General features: G+C 41.1%; 1 protein-coding gene across 1 annotated transcript in view; it reads right to left on the bottom strand.

Moving 5' to 3' along the window:
• UGCG (UDP-glucose ceramide glucosyltransferase) overlaps positions 1–13,120 on the bottom strand; it is a gene marked incomplete at both ends in the record, with an annotated part of 29,061 nt that extends 15,941 nt beyond the window's left edge. Inside the window, one exon of the mRNA XM_084236145.1 lies at positions 13,023–13,120. Coding sequence (XP_084092271.1) covers positions 13,023–13,120 — 98 coding nt within the window. The remainder of the gene's footprint in view (positions 1–13,022) is intronic.
• Between the last annotated feature and the right edge of the window lie 9,381 nt (positions 13,121–22,501).

Below are 22,501 nucleotides of genomic sequence, written 5' to 3'. Positions count from 1 at the left end.
GTAATTACTATTAATAATTTTAAAACACTGCTAAATTTCCCTCCATATGCAATGTTTCTGAATTATCACAGTTCTGATGAAATTTTAGAGACATCAAACATTAATGACACCACAATGGAAGGACCAGAAATCTATATATTTAGAGTCATACACATATATTTAGTACTAGGCCATTATATTGTTTAAAAAAACAACAAAAACCAACTCTTGTGTATTAAAAAAAAAAAAAAAAAGACTGAAAGGGGAAAGAGGCATCATCAAAACTCCCAAATCATGACTAAGACAGAGTAAGTACAAACACTACATAAAACACATTAATTCAAAGTTTAAATTATACCCACTATTTAGGCTAAAATTATATCCCAAACTGAAATTACATTTCATTGTGTATACACAGTGGACTACTCAGCTATACAAAAAATCTTATTTGCAACGACATGGATGGACCTGGAGGGGGCTATGCTAAGTGAAAGGGAGAAAGACAAATACTGGATTTCACTCATGTGGAATACAGTGAGACATAAAAGGGACAAAACTAACTCAGAACAAACCCGAGAAATCTAATTATAAAGCTGAGGTTATGTGAGGGAAGAGGGTGAGGAGCAAAGGTAAGGGGCCTGATGGACCAGGGTGGAGGATTCTGTGTGCTCTGGTGGCGGATGTGGTGTGGTAACACATCTGAAGAAGTATGAACCTGTACCTTAGATCATATACAGTGCTGTAAACCAGTTATGTAAGTACAATTTAAAAAATAAAATTACACACATAATACTTAGGAATCAATGAAAAGTTTTATAGGTATCATCCATGCAAGTGTAAGCGTAAGGAACATTAACTATCACAAATCATTATCCACTGACAATGCCATTTACTGTTTTGCTAAGCTCTCTTTTTAAATAAGATAGGGTCTCACTTGGGTAGAGGTGTTGTTTGGTCTTGTTTTCTCTTAATCCTCTATCCTCAGAAACTTATTCAAAATGCTGGGTTACACTAGCTCAAGAATCCCCCTTCCTTTGGCTCTGCTAGAGGGAGAGGTTGCTATCCTCAGAGTTGAGAGAGAAAGGCCAGATAATGTCCACAGGGCACAGATAGTCAAAGTAATCACTGGTTACTGTGTATCCAAGCAATACCACCTTGTCTGCAGACAGCTTGAGGGATTCCAGGAGACTGGACTCTGTTCTGTTAAACATTAAGTCACCACACTTAGATCAGCCCCAAAGCACAGGTTATAAAGTCACCCCCCTCTGCCCCTGCCAAAGGGAAAATCCCTTCCCACAACCCTTAATTTCAGTTCTGAGCAGTGACAGCAAGTCCCTGGCATTGGTACCAACAAAGCCATTGTCTGGGATTTGAATTACAGTCTTAGTTCTCTTGAAACAGAGTCTCCCCTCCTTATATATAAGTCCACTTGATTTACAGAAACTTGATGTTGGTGTTACAGAGCAGGTTGAGGGGCACCCCAGAGCTCCCAAACCTGCCTGCTCTAAATAGGTTTCTGCCATCCACCGTGTCAATACAAAACATACAAGACTTTAATAGAAAGAACTTTAATACAATTAACAAATACAGGAAAGACAAAGAACTATAGTTTCTAAATCAAGCCCCCAAAGTTACCCGTCCCCTCATGGGTAAAAGTCCACCCAAGCAGGGTTGGCCCAGAGCAAGGCCCCAAAGCCTGCCACAAGTCTAAAGCATCTTCCAGTGGGGACCCACAGAAAAGGATCAGAAACAACCAGACAAGTCTGGAAGGAAAAGAGCAAATCAAAAGACAAAAACCGTCATTGTCACCTCCCGATGGGTCTCTCACCCACATCTGTGTCACCCAGGCCACAGCCAAAAGGCAAGCGCAGTTTCTTCACGTGTCTCTTGGCTCCATGTGCCTCCTCCAGGTCTCCTTATGGCTCTCCATTCCTGCTTCCTTTCTTCTTCTCCTCTCCAGCTTCCTTTTACTCCCTGCTCAGCTCCACCCTCCCTTGGGTGGGGCAGGAAACCTGGACCCTCCCCTTTTCCTGAAGACCATCCTGTTACATTATTACTTTCAGGAACACACTGGATATAGAAAAAATGGACTCCTAGATGGCTAGTCAGTGGTCTTGATTTGTTTCCTTTTTAAAAAATAAAATGATTCTAAAACATAAGTGAGCAAACTGGGGAAGCCAGAAAGCACAGTAATAGAAGCTAAAGTCACTGTGACAAAAAACAAACAAAAACCTTGCATCCACAGCAGCAGGGACAGTGACAGGGGTAGTCATGACACCTGGGTACTTTCTCACAGTAACTAAAGTCCAAGAGACCGAGGGATGAATATTGGGCCAAAGAAAGAGTTCTTCAGAGTCCTGCTTTCCACAGTGAGCCAGAAGTCTCTATATTCAGGGAAGACTTCAAAGAACCCCAAGCAATGGGAAGAAATATTCAGAGGTTCTTGGGACTTCATAGCACTTTCAGCTTGATGCACTCCAGTTGCCTAGCTGTCTCTCTGTTCAGAGGATTTCAACTTCTGAGCAGGTGGGATGGTTTATTTTATCCTGTTGAGTTTTATTTCTTCACATCCAAGTCTCTAAATTTGTATTTGATCATTTCAGCTTATTGCTTTATCTTGCCAATCTTTTAGTTCCCTGACTCCCCCCACCAGGTGACTGAATGGTTTGTGCCATTTCCAAAAGGCTTTGTTTAGTTCAGTTTCACATACTATTTTAGTTTTCAGCAGGAGGGAAGCCTGGTATGAAGGGAAGCCTCTGGGAGAGTGCGGATTGAGCTCTTCCCCTTCCGTGGGCTGGCAGCAACCCCAGCGCAGCAGCACAGCTTCTAGTGCAAGACACCAGAATCACACTCAAGGCTTCTAAGGGTGGATATGGATTCCTTGAGGTCAAAGTTCACCCAGCGTAGGTTGTGCTATTTTTATAGTTCTGCTTTGTGGTTCAGCGGAACCAATTTACTTGACTCTTAGGAATTTACCTCTGTTGTTCCATGCCACCAAGCTTGTAAATATTTCATGTAAAATTAGGCTGATTGCTCTATCAGCAGGCCCCCTCTTTGAGAGTGCTTGTCTGTCTACAGATTCCAGTGATTCGAGGCTTCTTCTGGTGGTGGTGTTACTTATGCTGCTCTCTGGAAGGCTGTTACAGTGCGTTTATGATCAGTGTGCATCATGACTCATGTTACTTCCATATAGCATGTATCTTTTCAGAATGGTATTGCATCAAAATGAGCTTCGTTAGCAATACAGAGCACACCTCATTCAACCTTGCGGACAGACAGAAGGTCCCCACAGAATGCGATAATCAATAGCAAGTTAGTTTAGAGGAAAACACAAACTACTTTCACTGGACAACAGTACTGAAAGGGAACTGCTAAGAAAAAGAAATCTTTCCCGGTTAAAGAGTCATAGACCTGGAAATGTAAAGTAAATAAATAACAAGTTTGCTTCCTTAATAAGCATATCTAAACAAGGTCTGACAGCCTGCTAGGCTGATTGATCTCCCAGGCCATCCTGGAAGATCAGTATCCTTCCCCTTTTCCTGTGTCAAGAATTTCTATGCTAACTAACCAACTTTATTAATGTAAAGTAGTTGTGTATAAAAGAAACTCTTTCTCTCTAGACCAGTGCTCAGACCTTATGGGACTCCCCAGGTCTGAGACTTTATGCATGAGTAATAAAGCTTTCCTGACCTCACCATTCCGAAAGTACCGCTTGTTCTTCCCCTGCCTGGGTGAAAGGCTAGCATTTATTTCTGCAACAGTACTACAGAATATACAAGATTCCACCACCAAAGAAAACAAATTGAGGGATCTTTATTAATTTCACCCAGCCAACAAAAAACAAATTCAACTCACTAAACTTTGGTGAGAATAGTTAACCCTAGAGTGTGGGGAATAAATACAGTGTGGTATTTTGTTAATAGCAACTAAGAAAAGAACCCAGCAGATGCCACATCTCACAGCAGATACCTAAGAGACTGTTTCCATTCTCTTCTTCTCAATTCCTTGCCCTGTTAAAGCTGAAGGTAATGTTTAAACTATTTTGTCTGTAAAATAAAATTCTGTGAATGGAGGAAATGTAGAGGATACTTATTTTGATTTGTATGTCAACTAACTCATGACCACCCTTGGCTTTGCATTCCCTATAGGACAGATGGAAGTGTAAAGATTACTGATGGCAAGACAGGCGTTCCCTTTGGAGAACTGTGGAGATGGAATTCAGGGCGAACAAAGAATTTGCAAGTTACATGTTACTGATATGACTGTTTAGATTTGAATCTGCAATCTTTAGTTAAAAACAGTGAGATAAAGATTCTGGTTGGCTAATTAGGAAATGTAAAATAAAACAATGAAATATCAAAAACATTAACAAAAACCAAAAAGATTGTGGTTGGTCTAATTTATTTGATTAAAGTGCATGGTCACTGAAAGCATCTCAAATTCTGGTCATCTAACTTAAATCACAATGGCCAAATGACAATGAATTAATGAATGAGCAAAAACCCACTGTTATAGGACAGGGAGAGGGGCAGCCCAAGCCCCGCAAACCTGCCTATTCTAAATGGGTTCTGCCATCCGCCGCATCAACACAAAACATAGGAGACTTTAATGGGAAGGAACTTTAATAAAACTAGGAAACAATACAGTAAAGGCAAAGAATCTAGTTTCTAAATCAAGCACCCAAAGTTACCCGTCCCCTCGTGGGTAAAAGTCCATCCATATGGGATCAGCCCAGAGCAAGGCCCCAAAGCCTGCCACAAGTCTAAAGCATCTTCCAGTGGGGACCCACAGAAAAGGGTCAGAAATAACCAGACAAGCCCGGAAGGAAAAGAGCAAAATCAACATCAAGATAAAAGCTGCCATTGTCACCTCCCCACGGGTCTCACCCACATCTGTGTCACCCAGTCCACGACCAAAAGACAAGCGCAGTTTCTTCACGTGTCTCTAGGCTCCATGCGCCTCCTCCAGGTCTCCTGGCTCCATCCTGCTTCTTCCTTCCTCAGTCTCTTCTGCAGCTTCTCCTCTTCCTGCTCAGCTCCACCCTCCCTTGGGTGGGGCAGGGAACCTCCCCCTTTCCTGGGGACCACCCTGTTACACCACCATTACTATTAGAAAAATTCAAAGATCACTCATTCAACAGGCAATAACTGAGTGTCTAGTAGACACTGGAGATATAGCAGCAAATATGATACCATCTCCACCCTCACAAGTTTACAATCTAATTGAGAAATGAGACAGCTGAACATACATTTACACTTTAAATGGATAAATGCAAGGTAGTGTAGAAGGTCAGTAGAGGGGATCCCTATCCCAGAAGGAATAACATCTAAAATGACTTGAATGAGTAGGAGTTAGTTCAAAACAAGGAAGGGAGGGAGGTGGAAAGGAGGAGGGGGAGAGAGTGTACAGGGAATTCTACAGTCAGTAAAGAGAACTGTACAGAGAATACACCGAACATTCAAAATGCTAGAATTTTTTTTTAAAGATTTATTTATGCATACAAGAGCTGGGGTACAGGCCAGAGATGTGGGGAGGGGGGTGAGAGGATTCACCAGAGACAGAGTGGGGAACAGAACAGGCAGAATGACCGAAGTACACAGCTGAAGGGGAGCAGTGGGTGAGACAGGAGAGGTCTGCACCATGTGGATTGTTCCCAGGCCTCTGGGGATCAAACTCATGCTGCAGAGGCTGCGAATTCCTCATAGTGTGGTGCTTAACCCCTTGCACCACCAGGGAGGCCCCTCCAAAATGCCGGAATTTTAATGTTACTGAAGAAACAGGTAAAAGAGGATGTCTTAGCTTCCAAAGAACTATGCAAGTCTTGTGACTGAATTTTAACCTGAAGGCAATTGGGAGCAATGCTAACATTTTAAGCATTTACCCTAAGATTAGTGCTCCAGAGGATAAGACTACAAAAGAAGTAGTATAAAGAGAGCAAGGCTGATGGGAGAGATACCGGTGAGTAGGTGAGTAGAGATAATTTCAATAATCTAAGGCAGAGATAAGGTGTACTCAGTGGTAGGAAACAGAAGGAATAAGTCAATAGAACCATCACTGAATATTAAAACTGAACTATAGGCAGACAGACAGAAATACACTGCTGAGGGGAGCAGCGGGAGAGATAGGAGAGGTCTGCCCTGCCATGTGGGTATCTCCGCGGCCCGGCGGGGATCGAGCCAGCACTGCAGAGGCTACGGACAGCTTCATAGCCCTGTGCTCAACTGCCTGCACCACCAGGAGGCCCTCACCCTCCTGCACATCAGGCCTGTACCCTGGTTCTTATATAAAAATAAATCTTAAAAAAAAAAACAAACTTAACTACATTTTCATTTTGCTTCAAAGTGATCACATAATGCAATTCTGTATTTTCCAGGCCCGGGTTAAACGGGCTCAACTGTCTCCTCCTTTCACCCAAAAGTGGTCCTGGCCGCAATAATCCTGATTGATCAACATCTGACCAAAGTCCAAGTGTATCCTCTGGACTAAACCTAGGAAAGAACCTCTCAATTTACATTCCACTGAGGTTCAGAATACCAATGTGTTAATGAGCTTTAAAGCAAAAATCATTCCATCTAAAAGCAATAATAGAAATGCTAAAATTGACATTAAAATTAAAATTGTCTCTGACAGGTAGTTTAGCAGTTACCCTGATACAATGAACATTTAAATCCCATTCAAAAGCTGTATAGCAGGTATAGAAGTTGCTGTATCAGAAAAGTTAGAAAGAGCAGAATTGACTTGAAAAAAATCTCCAGGAAAAGGACCTCTGCTTTATTAGAGAGTGGTTAATATTTATGACACAGGGAGCGTTTCCACATGAGCCTGGTACCTCCAGTCAACTCATAAGAAAAAAAAAATAAGGCTTAAACACTAAACATTAAGACTTTATGTAAAGAGGAGGTAAACTGATAATCTGAAGAAGGCGGTGAGAAGAGAGAAAGAAAATAGCAAGGTGTCTCTGTTAGATATCCTTATCATCCAACAATATAGCTCCTAAGTGCACAAAAGGATGAAAACACCCAGGTTCCTAACTTCTGTATTATTTCACTGTAGCTATCAAACTATACTAGCTCTCAAAATGGAATAAAAACAATATCCATAAAGACCATTTAACCAAATCTGCCTACTGATGCCGTAATCATTAGCTATTATATTTTTAGGAAATAAACTGGGAAATAAGTCTTAAAACTTCAGATGCTCTGATCTGAATGTTTTCTTCAACAGTATAGAGAGAAATGTCTCCCATGTAAAATACATTATGAAATGCCTAATCATTAGTTCAATATTAAAAGCTGAAAAGAACAAAGCAGTAAGTAGAGGTACCACTCAACAGTTTCAAAATTTTGAAAATAATAATTTTCTAGCTTATAAGTTATCTCAATTTTTATTTTTTTAAGACTTATTTATTGGGCCTCCCCAGTGGCGCAGCACTTGAACGCTGGGTTGCGAGGCTGCCCGCGGCTTCTGCAGCGCCCGTTCGATCCCCGGCCACCAGGTGAGGGTCCCACATGGTGTGCAGACCTCTCCTGCCGCCCGCTGCTCCCCTCAGCAGTGTATTTCGTCAGTCTGCCTGCTCTGCTCTCCCCTCTGGCTCTGGTGAATTCTCTCACCCTCCCACACTTCTGACTGTACCCAGTGCTTGTATAAATAAATAAATAAATCTTTAAAAAAAAAAAAAAAACTTATTTATTTAAATGCATATAAGATCTGTGGTGTAGACCAGAGGTGCAGGGGGTGAGAGGATTCACCAGAGTAGGGAACAGAACAGGCAGATCTACTGAAATACACTGCTGAGCAGAGCAGAGGGCAAGAGGGAAGAGGTCTGCTGTGCCATGTGGGTTGTTCCCTGGCGGGCCAGGGATCATGCTGCAGTGGCTGGCGATAGCTTGATAGTGCTGTGTCTTAACCCCTGCGCCACCAGGGAGGCCCCCAAGTTATCTCAATTTTTAAAGTTGCAGGCTTATAGGAAATGAAAGACATTTATGAAATCTTAGGTGTTGTACAAGAATTGTTCATTTCATTAATCAAAGTCAGCTCCATTTTTAAACACAGGCCAATACTTAGTTCTTTATCTAAGAAGATAAGTAGACTACTGAATGTAAATTAACTAGATTCTACTACACGGTGTTTAGTTTCTACTAAATAACCAACTTTTCTGAACATGTTTTATAGCTTTTCTCTGCAATTTTACTATAATATTTACATTACATAAACATTTTTAACAATCAGGGGGTCTGAGATTATGCTGACAAGTCCAGAGCCTTAAGTTTTTACAAGCAGGCTCTACTGCCACCAGTTGCAAATACAAGGTTTTAGTTATTCTTCAGTTCATTTCAAAAAGAATGAGAAAACATAGAATATGTGTTCAGAAAACACATTCTTTAATAAGATGCAGAATGTTTAACATAGCCTTTAACCAAAATACTGTTGGCAAATGTTCTCTAACCTTGCTTTTCAAAAAACTAAGATGTCAAGCCTACAACTTTCCTAAAAATTGTAGAGATGGTAGAAAAAACTTAATTCTCTGAAGACAGTCATACTGAGAAATATCTTTATATTTCAATGGGAAAGAAATCAAATATATAATTAATTTTCAGGTGGCACCAGAAGGAACTTATTCCCCCCAAAAGGTAAGATTTAATGTATACATAAATTAAGCTATAGCTTATTTGCTTTATGTTGAGAAAGGAATTCCAGGATTCCTTTAATTATCAAGTCATTCTAGTCTGCCATAAGTGAATTGCATTTTCTTTATTGTATATTCACATAACCTTCAGGATCCTGCTATTGTAAATTTAAAAAATTAATGTTAAGGCACTAGAAATAAATCAAAGCTTCTCTACAGTACTCAGCTGTTTACAGTATCCCCCAAAACTGAAGATTTTTTTTAATATCTTGCTATTTATCATTAAGCATAAGATCATTTGAAACAATTCTACGAACTTACTCAATGCTAAGTGTGTAAATATTCCCCAAGATGGTTATTCAGAATATTTGGCTACATCACTAGTGCTAATTTTCCTTTAAAAAGCATGATTTATCATTATGTACGTATTGTAGAAGGGGATATATCATGATTCTAGGTAGAAAGGAGTCAATTTTCTCCTAATTGAGCTGTAAATTGAACAATTCCAATTTTAAAAACACTAGTCTGAAAAGAAAATATTTTAAAGTTGATCTTTAGGCAAAAAATGTGTAAAAGCTAAGAAAGCGTGCCAAAAAAACCCCCCAAAAACAAAAAACAACAGAGGAGTTTCCCTTACCAGTAATATAGGTAATAAAACTTCATCATATGACTATGGTGGTGGACTATGGGTACTTTGGTGCAAGTTGCACCACAGGAAGGGGGGACCCTCTACTCCCAAAATACTTACAACATTGCAAACCAACACTACCTCAATGTTTAAAAAAACTTCATTATAGTTGCCCCTCAGGACCCTTGCAAAAAGCAAAATCTGCAGATGCTCAAGTCTCATATAAAATGGTGCACGTAACCTAGACACATTTTCTGTATACTTTATATCATGACTAGCCTCCTTATATTGCCTAACACAGTGTAAATGCTATGTAAATATTGTTGTTATACTGTACTATTGAGGAACAATGACAAGAAAAATAGGCCTGCATATTCAGAACAGACAAAATACCATCCTAGATTTGTATTCCCCACCCATGCTTGACTGAGTATGTGAAGCAGAACCCATGGATATGAAGAGCCAACTGTAATTAAAAAGAGTGATTACTGGTATAAGAACTAACAGTTGAATGAAACAGCACTGGGAGTCTTGAAACATACCCAAGTATACAAAAGAACTGTCTATAGTAAAGGTAATAATTCAAAACTATGAAATATCATATATAATACTGAAATGGAATAGTCAAATACCCATTCAAAAAGTGGTTTTGGGATGAGAGGCTAAGACTTTAAGTGAACTAAAATTAATGCTCTAGCTCTCATAACAAAGCAAAATACTGATAACAATAAAAATGTAAAAAAAAATTCAAAAAAATCGAAATACTAAAAGAAAACAGATACTAACAATACAATAATTCAGGGGAATAGAAGATAAAAAAAATCAGAAGACAATAAAAACACTATCTGAAACACATAGGTACACACACTCTCCATGTCTAACATGTATAAAGTTGAAAAAAATTGGAAAAACACTGCAACATACCACAGAAAACCTTCATATGAAAAAGATCAATGCAACAATAGACTGTAGAACAGAAAAATCATATTATGATTATGTCATTTACAACCACATGTAACTAGTACATAAATTATGAAAAATGTTACAATGAAACTAGTAATTACAATTGTTAGGGGGAAAGGATGTCCTGCGCTAATCCCATACAGGCTTTGTGGACTCCACCCCCACTCCAGACCAAAGCCATCAGGACATTGGGAAAGACAAATCCCATCACCACCAAAAGGAAGGTGGCTGGGACCTGAGGGTGGAGTTAAGCAGCCAGGTTGGGAATAAAAACCAAACACGTGGGCCTTGGGGGCTCTCTCGCTCTGTCGCTAGCCTCCTGGCTTCAAGGCTTCTGGCTGGCGGCCAGCTCTCAGAGTGCCATTTGGGATTCCAGATCAGCGGATCGGGTAGGACGCATTTAAAACTTTGTCTCCCATTTTTCTCCCTGAGCTGTACATTTCCTCATTTGCCCTTCCCTTGTAAATAAACCTTTTATTAACCTTTCGTGTGTGCCTGCAGTAGAGCATTGATAAGTCCTTTTAAGTGCACGGGAGAGGGCCCACAGTCAGGCACCCCGTTCTGTATCCGGGCTACCTTATAACACAATGAAACAGTAATTAAAAATCTGACACCCAGTAAAAGGGGAAATGGAGACCATCATAAAATGTTACTAGCCTGGACTAGTAGCCTTCCCACAGGGCAATCTGTATCAAAGTTTAGAATGTGTACCCCTACCTTTTTTGGCCCAGTAACTCCTCTTTCAGAAACATAAACTAAGGAGATTATCTCTCAAAGATGCATCATATGAATTCATCTTGACAAAGATGAATTGGTGATCTTGACAAATTGGAAACAACCTAAATGTCCATCAGTGATAACAGGGCCTCCCTGGTGGCATAGGGGTTAAGTCCCCTAGGATTTAACCTGAGTGCCATCCACAGTCAGGGAGCTAACCCACATATGGTACAGCAGACCTCTCTGTCTCACCTGCTGCCCATCTCAGCAGTGTATTTCAGTAAATCCTCCTGTTCTCTGGTGAATTCTCTCATCACCACCACCCCCACCCCCGCTGTGACCAATACCCCAGTTTTTCTATGCATAATAAATAAATAATAAATCTTTAAAAAAATCAGATACATATTATTACCTTTTATATAAAAATGCCATGTGTCTATTAAAAATGATGCAAAAATCATACATACATCATTGACATGAAAAATAGTGGCTAGGATACTATAATGGAGGCTCCATGTAAACAGAGGACCTGATGTCTTGTTCTTCAATTTTATTTCCAGCACCTAGAACAGTGCCTTGTACAAAAGAGCACCCCCGAAAGCACATATTAAATAGGTGAATTTTAAAAGCTGGTTGTAGAACATCATAATATGGTCTTTATCTCTCATTCCTTCCCTCTCTCCTGCCTCCCACTTGCCTTCGCCCTCCCTTCCCTCTGCTGCTGCTCCTCTCTCTCTCTCAACAAAAGGTTGGCAAGGTAATAGTTCTGGTGTGTGTTGTAACCTTCTTTATTCCTCTCTATTACCTAAATTTCTTATATGCATTTGAAAATTTTTATGATTGGAAAAGTTGTTTTCTAAGAATTGATTTTAAAATTAAATGAGTGTTCAGGGACTGCAGGCCACAAACTCCACAAACTAAGATTAACAATATCCAAGAGGCAAGTCTTCCTTCATCTTCAAAGAAACATTGGTGTGTCTTACAGTGTAGCATCTTTCTACAGTACCAAGTAACAGCCACATTATGATATATATAAAAAACAACAGCATTTCCAAAAAGAAAATCCCTTTTTTTCTGTAGTAAAAGGGAAAAATTGTAACAAAAATTTTAAAAAGCCTTCCTTCTCCTTTCCTAATACAAACCCTATTATAGGGTGTGCAATCACCTTAATTTCAAGCTGAAAGGTCAGAGGATGTCTATCTGTAACTTGCTATATGCAATTCTTTCTTTAGGATGCTGATTTCATTTTAAAGACACTAACCCAATTGAAATATCAAAAAAACAGCTACATATTCCTTGCATATTCACCCCATCACCCTTTTCTATTTTATTCATAGGTCTTATCACTATTGAAATAACCTTATTCGGAATTTTATTATTTCTATCCCTTCCAGAATATAAACTATATGCGGGCAGGAATCTGTTCTACTCCCTACTGTGTCCCCAGTGAATTGTATCTAGCAGGCCTCAACAAGTATCTGTTAAATTACATAGTGAAAAGATATATGTGGGGAGGGGATACAAACCCCAACAAGACAGCAAATAAGGAATAGGGGGGGGCGGCACCACATGGAAATGTACAAACTGACATGACTCAAGGCTGTAGCGCCAGCTCTGAGGTTTGGTGGACATGTTTCTAGGTGGCCAGGTATCTAAGGGCACAGATCTCTTCCAGGAAGAAGAAAACCCTCAGGGAGGTCTCCAGGTAGCTGTGCGCAGCTCCCAGAAAGGTGGAAACGATCATCACCACCGTAGAAATAGGGCCCAGGCAGAGAGAAAAAAACAATACAGCACACATCTTGGCCCAGATGGGGGTTGGGGGGGAATCACACAAATTTCCCCAACAGTCAAACCAAGCAAGCAAACCTTCCGCCCGGCACGTTAGAGCGGTCTGCTCTCCCCCAGGCAGCCTCTCACTCGCCGCTTTGCCCTCTCAAGGACCCCCGCATCAGCGGGTCCAAGGGGAGAGAGCATGGGGGAAACAATCTAAGAACGAGCTTTCTCCACCCCCACCCGAGCCCGGTCTCCTCGGAAGAGCAATCCCCCACCTCCGCCTGTCCCCGAGGCCCCGATCGCCGCCACCAGCTCCTCCTGTTGCCCCTCACTCACGTGTAGATAATGGCCATGAAATGCATCAGCCACAGCACCAAGAAGAGGATGAACCCGAAGATGGCCATTCCCTCCAGGGCCAGGTCCAGCAGCGCCATCCCCCGGCCCGGCCCGGCCCGGCCCGCTCCGGCCGCCGCCGCGGATAGCGCTCCCGCAAGAGCAGGACAGGGTGGGCGCCCGGCGCGGGGGCGCGGGGGGGGAGAGGAAGGTGGGGAGAGGAAGGGGCGGAAGGGGGGTGGGGACGGAAGGGGCGGGCAGGACCTGCGCGCCCCCGCCCGCGCGCCCTCGTCCGCGCGCTGCCCGGGACGCGTTCGCGGCTGCCGGCGCTGCGGTGCCCGGGCTCCGTGGTCCGGGCGGCCGTGGCTCCGCGCTCCGCCTGGCTCTCCGCGCCCTCGCGGCCAGCGGCCGGCCTCTGCGCGCCCGCAGCCCCGCCGCCGCCGCCCGCCGCCGCCCGCCGCCGCCCGCCGCCTCCCCGCCGGGCTCCGCGCCGCTGGGCTCCGCGCCCTGCTCAGCCGCCGCGGCTCCGCGTACTAATCGAAACCGGCGGCTGGCGCCCCGACTCCCCGGCGCGCCCCGCCCCGCCCCCGCCGTCGGGAGGAGGCGGTGCGCGCCGCTCCCTCCCCGCCCATCCCGCCGCCCGCGCGCCCGCGCGCCACCCCTGGGAGCGCGCCCCGGGCGCTGGACGCAGGCCGGGGTGGCCCCGGGCCCCGGGCTCCCGCCGCCAGCGCCGCCGCCTACCTCTCCAGGACGCGCGGAGGCGCCCCCGGCGGCCCCGGCCTGCCAGGTCCGCCGTGGCCGAGACCTTGGCGCCGGGGCGGGACTCTGGGTCCGGCTCGGAGGCTGCTTTTCTTATCTGTTACAGGGCGCCCCAGAAACAGGGGTTCCAGGAAGCTGCCCGAGTTTGTTCTCACAATCCAGCTTCGGCGCTTGGTGTTCGCAGTTTCTCGCCCAGCACAGCCCCGGCCCGCCTCCAGCCACGTTCCTGGGCGCCGGGCTGGCCCCCGCGCCGTGCGCCCTTCCCTCGCTGCGGGGCGGTCTCGGAGCCCAGCACACCCGAGGGGAAATCATCTCCTGTGCCGCAGATCTCTAAGCGCCTTCGAGACAGCATGTAATAGAAAAGAAATTCCCAAACTCAGAATAGAAAGAGTGAGTTACTATTGAGGCCCCATAAGGCCAATATGGCTATTGAGTGTTGAGATTTGACTAGTACAACGCGTGAGATGTGCTGTGAGAATGAATAGTTCGCCAGATGTCGAAGAACTCATTAATAAATTTTATATTGTTCCATGTCGGAAGGATAATATTTGTAATATATTGGGTTAAATTAAATCAGTCCCGCCGTTTTTGTTGTTTTACCCTTTTTATCTGGCTAACAACTAGGAAATTTCAATTACGTATGTGGATAAGGCCCTGCTCTAAAATGGAAAGTGTTGATACTTTGGCCAGTGAGGTAACTTAGTATTTATCTTATCTTTAAATAAGTCCAATGAGATGTTTTAATCTGGTATGAAATGTTTCTGTTTGTTTCTTTAGCTTCGATGATTTTATATTGTTTCTCGATTGTTTTGTGTTTAGACAATGTTTATTATTTCAAATGATTTCCTTTTAAATAATCCGTGACCTCCCTGGAGAGATTTCAGATTGAATTCAATTTTGAGTTGTTTATTTTACGATTGCTGCTCATGAAAGTTGTGATATTGATTGAATGAGCTACCTCAAACTACAATTAAATGATAAAATACAATCAGAAAAGTTGAATGTTCATATTGAACAGTGCTTAGATACCAAATTCCCAAATGTTATTGGTTGATATAGAACAGAATTTTGAAAACATCACCATTGTAGCTAATCTTTTCTAAAACACAGTTACAATTACAAAAATACTTCAGTACTCACAGTCAGTGCCTCGTCAATTAAGTGGTAGGTGTTATTTTCTTAATCTGTACAACATAATGGTGTAATTAATTTTACAATTAATACCCCCCTCTTAGATTGGATGATTTACATAATCAGTCAATATAAACATTTTGTTATAGTCTGCATTTCTCCAAAATGTTTTTTGGAACTGTACAATAAAGGATTTGTATACCTCATGATCAATAACATGGAAAATGAGACTAGAGAAAGTGGAAAAAAGAAGATATTCTTACGAGTTAATTAAGCATCATCGGTAAAGATCAATAAGGTTGTACTTGAGCCTAGTTAAATTTGGTTTGTCCAAACCTGGTTGATGATTTTAAAGCACCGGTTTCACAATACACCAATCTAACAGTTTGTAGATATTGTGAAGTGTGAATTGCTTACATATATTACAGCAGCATCAGCGTCTAGCAGGCTCTGACCACTGATGTCTTGGTAGTTAACATGTATTTTTATTTGTCTAAAGGCCCTCATCTCTTTTAGAAAACCGACTCCACCAAGTTCTGACTTTTTCCAGGAGCATTCCAGTCACATTAGTACATATTAGAATTCATATTTTTTTTAAGGACTAATGTTTTTAGATGCAAATAAAACCCAAATTTATTGACTCTAGATATTTTAGTTTATAAAATCTTAACAAGAAAAGAATTCAAAATGTCTGGTTCAAACCAAATATTTGGAACACATTTTTGGCTCAAACGAAACCCAAACCAAAATAATTATAGCTGATTCCAAACTGAAACAGAAATGAAATAGCAATGGTTCCAGCTTCATATTCCAGAAAAGACATGAAAAGACTTTGGGAAAACACAAGTACATCAATTACTTCAGGGAAGCAAAAAACAATTCAACTCTGGCAAGTTGATACCCTTAGTGACACAGTGCTCAAAATACCAGTAATTAAAAGTTTGTGTTACATTTTCAATAGTTAGGACTCTTGATTTGGGTTGTATCTAATAAAAACATAAACTTTGGTGAGCAGTCTAGATAAGTTTAAAATGTGACAGCTATATACAGAAAAAGGACTGAAAGAAATTATACCAACTATGATGAATGAAATGTATTGTTTTTTAACATGCCTTTTTATATTGTTGACTTTGAATAATGAACATTATTGTTTTTATAATAAAAATGACCATTTTCTACTTATCAAAAAGAGTCAATGAAAAACAGACATTTTTCATAATTTGTTTTTAAATTATAAGTGGTACTGTCACTTAGGAGGACAGTTTGACAGTTACTTAAAAAACTAGACATATTCTTACCATATGATCCAGCAATCATACTCCTTGGGATTTACCCAAATGAGTCAAAAACTTATGTCCACACAAAATCCTGCACAGGGATGTTTATAGCAGCTTCTCTTTATAATTGCCCAAACTTGGAAGCAACCAAAATGTGTTTCAATAGATGAATGGATAAACTGTGGTATGATATTATTCCAGATATTATTCGGCACTAAGAAAATGAGCTATCAAGCAATGAAAAATATGGAGGATACGTAAATATATAATACTAAATGAAAGAAACTGATCCAAAAAGGCCACATACTGAGTGATTCCAGTTTTATGATCAGTGGTTGCCAGGAAGGAGAGCAGTGGGAGGGGTAAGTAGGCATATCACAGAGGATATTTAGGGCAGCAAAACAATTCTGTTCTATACTATAATGGTGTGTACATATATTATACATTTGTCAAAATCCATAGGGAATTTAATACAAAGACTGAACCCTAGTGAGAACTATGGAAGTTTGGTGACAACCATGTTCATTAACTGTAGCAAATGTACCCCTCTAGTGCAGGAGTTGATAGTGGGGGAAGCTATTGGGGCAGGGAGTATATATTGTATGCTCGATTTTGCTGTGACCCTAAAACTGCTCTTAAAGTCTATTTAAAATTAAAGCCTAGGGCCTCCCTGGTGGCTCAAGGGCTTAAGTCTCAGCACTATGAAGCTATCTGCAGCCACTGCAACACAAGTTCAATCCCGGCCAGAGAGCTCACCCCTATGGCACTGCAGACCTCTCCTGTTGTGCCTGCTGCTTCCCTCAGCAGTGTATTTTGGTAGGTCCACCTGTTCTGCTCCCCACACTGTCCCTGGTGAACCCTCTCATCCCCCTACCCCCTGCACCTCTGGCCTACACCCCAGCTCTTGTGTGCATAAATAAAATAAATCTTAAAAAAATTAAATCCTGTCAAAAAATAATTGGAAACATAATGTGTCTGAATAAGCGACACAGACCAACTTGTCATCAGAGCCCAGGCCTGTGTACCCTGTAGGCACTCAAATGTTTATTGAAGAAGTAAAAATAATAAACTAATCTACAGTGACAGAAGTCATTAGGGAAACTGTTCAACTTTCTCCTTTGTTTGCAAATAGTTTAAAGATATTTTTTCTTGGCCTCCCTGGTGACACAGAGGGTTGAGTACAGCGCTATGAAGCTGTCCACAGCCTCTGCAGTGCAGGTTTGATTCCCGGCCAGCCAGGGAGATTCCCATACGGTGTGGCAGACCTCTCTTGTCGTGCCCGCTGTTCCCCTCAGCAGTGTGTTTCAGTCAGTCTGCCTGTTCTGCTCCCTGCTCTGTCTCTGGTGAATCCTCTCATCCTCCTGCGCCTCTGGCCTGTACCCCAGCTCTTGTATAAAAATAAATCCTTTAAAAAAATAAAAGATATTTTTTCTTTGTGGAAGAAGTTGCATATTAATTATCATAACCCCTCTTCATATTCCAAAATTAGAACATGGAGTACAGTGAGAATAAATATATATTACTTCACCTAACCACAACCTGCAGACCTGTCCCAAGCTCATACTCTATTTGACAGAGTCAACAGTATAATTTTTATGTCACTATGGGATATCTTTTCTATCTTTGTCATTATTATTAAGAATTTTTCATGTAAATATCTAAAAATCACAATTTAGTTCCCTGTGGTTAAATTGTTGTTTTTAAAAAAGTTTTACTATACATTTTTAGCCCTATAAAACCTTTTTTAATTAAAAGGTAATCTTCCAGAAACTGGGTAAATTTGACCTTTCAAAAAGTTAGAATCAGCTGATCTGAAATTTGTGGTGCTAATGCCAAATAAAAAGCAATGTAATTGTCTTTTTTTTCCTAAGCGTGCTTGAAATTAGGTGGCGCAAGGGGTTAAGCACAGCACTGTGAAATTATCTGCAGCCTCTGCAACATGAGTTCGATCCCCAGCCAGGGAGCTACCCACATGGCACAGCAGACCTCTCCTATCTCCCCTCTGCCCCCCTCAGCAGTGGATTTTCGGTCAGTCTGCCTGTTCTGTTCCCCACTCTGTCTCTGGTGCATCCTCTCACCCTCCCGTACCTCTGGCCTGTACCCCAGGTCTTGTATGCATAAATAATAAATCTTAAAAAAAAAAAAGAAAAATACCTTGTCTACTTATTAGCAGGTACTCAGTGGTAACTTAGTAAAAGCCTTCAGATCCTGGGCCTCCCTGGTGGCACAGGGTTTAAAGTCTCAATGGTATCAAGCTATGCCTGCCACTGCAGCTAGAGTTCATCCCTGACCAGGGAGCTGACCCACATGACACAGCAGTCCTATCCTGTCTCACCTGCTGCTCCCCTCAGCAGTGTATTTCAGTGGATCCGCCTGTTCTGCTCCCCCCTATGTCTCTGGGGAATCCTCTCAGCCCCGCACCTCTAGCCTATACCCCAGTTCTTGTATGCATAAATAAAAATGAAAATAATTTACTTTAAAAAAAAAGCCCTCAGAGCCTAAGGATCCTAAAATACTTTATCACTATGAATAGTCTTCAAATGATCCAAAGGTTGTAGGGGAAATTGTCAGTTCAGGGATCTTGATAAACCACCTTTCTGTTTATGTGTGTGGGTGTGGTCCAGGGGAGTGCCTGGAGTTCACTTGAGTTCATTTCATTCTCAGCTGGTTTGCTAACTCTTACCTGAATGACTAATTAAAATGTTTTCTCTCATACTTTTTTCCATTTAAATTTCATATTTGATTTTTTTAGTTTTTATTTATTTATGCAAGAACTGGGGTACAGTCAGAGGCACGAGAGGGTGAGAGAATTCATCAGAGACAGAGCAGAGGGGGGAGCAGAACAGGCAGATGGACCAAAAACACTGCTGAGGGGAGCAGCGGGGGAGACAGGAAAGATCTGCCATGACATGTGGGTTTCTCCCTGGCTGGCCAGGAATAGAACCCACGCTCCAGAGGCTGCGGACAGCCTTACAGCGCGGCCCTCAACCCCCTGTGCCACCCGGGAGGCCCTCATATTTGATCTTGTTTTAATTCATAGCGTGCTAGGTTGGAACACTAATGTTCATTCTTAAAGGAAGCTAAAAATTTTAAAAATTTCTGAAAATGTACCATGTAAATATCAACTATTTCCTTTAGAAAATATTTTCTGAAATTGCTATCTTTTCAGATAAATTCATGATTCAATTCGATTTATTTATTAAAGATTATTGTGTTAAATGTTAAAAGCTTCTCTCTTAAGGGGGAAGGAGAGAGAGAGAGAGAGAGAGAGAGAGAGAATTTTATAAACCCAAGAACATGAGCTATGTACCAGGCAAATTTGTAAAATAAATATTATTTTGTATTTCACAAAAGTCATGAAATGTACAATTGGCAAGCAAGAAGATGAAATTAACTACTCAGGTGACATAACTGATGAGTGAGAGTTTGAACCCAGGTCTGTCAGACAGTAAAGTCAACACTACCTATATAAGCAAGTACAGTAGTTAGTTAATTTGCAATAGATAAAGATTGCTCCTCAAAGTTCAGATTGGCTTAGCATTGTTTACCTTGGTGACCAATATTCTGTGTAAGTGAATCTCACCATCTGAGTCTTAGGCAGTATTTGAAGAATAGATCATAAGTCTTTCTGCTAAGATGCATTGGCAATTTAAAGTTCTTACTCTTCTTTTGCCAAATATTTTGCTTCAATTAAGAGGAATTTCATAACTATATTATTTCAAAACAATTCATGTAAGATAGTAACCAAGTAAGTGACTTTTAAAAATCTTTTTTTAAGTGCTTTCTTCTCATAAAGTAATTTAGGAACATGCCAATAGATTGTTTCTTATTGGGTTATTTTATTGTATTATCAACACTGTAAGTAAAATGTAAGTTTAACCTTTACTAAAAGACAAAGGCTGCTGAGATAAACTGGATCTCCTGAGTTTGGAATCTTTCCAAAAATACCTTCTATCTTAAGAATGCTTTGTATTAGGAAACAGGGTATACACTGGGAGAGTCAAACTGGTTGGGTTTGAATCTCTGTTCTACTATATACTACATGACATAAACTTACTTAACCTCTCTTCCCTCAATTTCCTTGCCTATAAAATGGATTGTTGTGAGGGCTAAAGTTAATAGATATACAATATTTAGAACTTTGCAGGCATGTGTAAATTCTATGAAAACGTTATTATTCCTTCGGAGACAGAGTTTATTAACTAATTTCATTTAGATCATTAAATCTGCATTTCTCCCTTTATTGTTTCTCCCTAAAAAATAAAATTAGTTACTCTCCTGATAATTTTTAGCAAATCAGTCACTCTGTGACAGAAGCATACAACACTCCACAACTTTTGCTTGTGAAACAAACTAGAATATCCTACAGATCTCATCTTGCTAGTACAACTGGTTTAGCCTATCAGAAATAAATGCAATTAGATGACAATTGCATGGGACAGAAGAACTATAATTAAATAGAAAAGAGCACACAAGGATGTTTTATTTCATGAGAAAAATAAATTTCAAACCTTGAAATAAAATATTATACACAAAGAAAAAAATTAGGAAGATATTTAAATACACATGGGGCCTTCTAACCTGTAAGAAACAGTGATGTATAGAAAATTGTTGGGGCCTCCCTGGTAGCCCAAGGGGTTAAGGCGCAGCACTAGGAAGCTATCTGCAGCCACTATAGCATGAGTTTGATCCCTGGCCAGGGAGGTGACCCACATGGCACAGCAGACCATTCCTGTTGTGCCCGCTACTCCTCTCAGCAGTGCATTTTGGTTACCCTGCCTTTTCTGTTCCCCATTCTGTCTCTGGTGAATCCTCTCACCCCCCACACCTCTGGCCTGTGACCCAGTTCTTGTATGCATAAATAAATAAATCTTTAAAAAAGAAAAAAAAGGAAAAGTGTTAGTATTACTTTTGGTAATAAATGCTTCTAAAATACCCAGAATAAAATGTATCAGGATATAGATGAATACAAACCAAAGTTTTCAGAGTCTAGTTTATATGACAATATATATTTTAAGCTCAGAATTAGTTTTTTTTTTAAATGACATTATCATGAACGAATTACAAATTAATAAAGACTCTGTGAAGAAGATGAGCCCTTCACTCAGTGTAGTAATAGCGTGGTTCAAAAACCATATCAGATGACACTTAAGCTTTTATTTCATCGTGGATAGAAAAACAGAGAAGTGCTACTGATGGAAACTTAAAAGTTGAAAAATTTAAGATGGAAGGGCTCACAAGGACATACACCAGAGGTGTCGATAGGGACCATTAATAAATCTTAACTAAACCAGCTCTGGAATGTTCCAGGAATCTAAGGTGGGGTCAGAAAAGATGATCAGTCAGAGGTGGAGGAGAGAGGATTATCAACCTTAGAACACCAACACAACCTGACCCCAAGGCAATCATTTCCACAATAAGTCCATCCAAGAACACTATAAAAGAACACCCTTTGCTCCGGGCAAAATGCAGCTCCCTTGCTTGTGTCTCTGCAGGTTCTCGCTTTCCTTTTTTTCCTTTCCTCAATAACCTTGCTTGTGCTGGTGAATGGAAATGTCTGCTCAATTCTTTCTCAGGGGGACTCAAGAACCCCAAGCACTGAACCACATCTTCTGAACCCCAGTATCACCTTAAATGTGAAGAATCATGAAATGGCCTTTGTGTGGTACAAGGAAATAGTCACAAATAGCGGAGCTCTTTCTGTATTACGTTCTTCCCTAAATTCAGTTGCTCAGTTTAAACTTACTTTGAGATCTTTTGGGTTTGGGACCCATTATTAATAGTCATCACAGAATGGAAAATAATGAGCAAAATTATTTGAACAGACTGTTAAGATGACAAAGCAAGTGAATGACTTTCCTGTCCAGTTATTTCTTTTCCTTTAGTCCTAGAAGGATATCAAAGGAAAAAATGTTCCAGGAGCACATTGTTCTCATTCTTTGGATACAAAGTTAAAAATGGTATAGTCCTTGACACAAGTTCAGGGTTGCCTGTGGAAAGATACATGAAAAAACAGGTCATTGTAATGCACTGTTCTTAAGTGTTGATAAAGAAGTATGAGGAGAATTGTTTGGGAGTTAGAAATGATTACTTTAATTTGGGAATGTCTAGAAAGACTTTGTGGAGAAGTTCCAGGTCCTGAAGAAAGAGTAAGAGATTACTAGGTAAAGAGGCAAAGGAAAGCAGGATGTCTTCGGTGGTTACTTTGTTCAGTTCTTCGCTCAAATTTCATCTCTTCAGAGAAGCCCTTTCTATCACTACAGCACCCATGTTAAATCTATGCTATCTCCCACACTGTACTGTGTATTTATTTAC

The sequence above is a fragment of the Talpa europaea genome (genome assembly GCF_964194135.1).
Source record: "Talpa europaea genome assembly, chromosome: 7".
Classification (NCBI taxonomy): Eukaryota; Metazoa; Chordata; class Mammalia; order Eulipotyphla; family Talpidae; genus Talpa; species Talpa europaea.
This window is presented reverse-complemented; position numbering and strand designations above follow the sequence as displayed.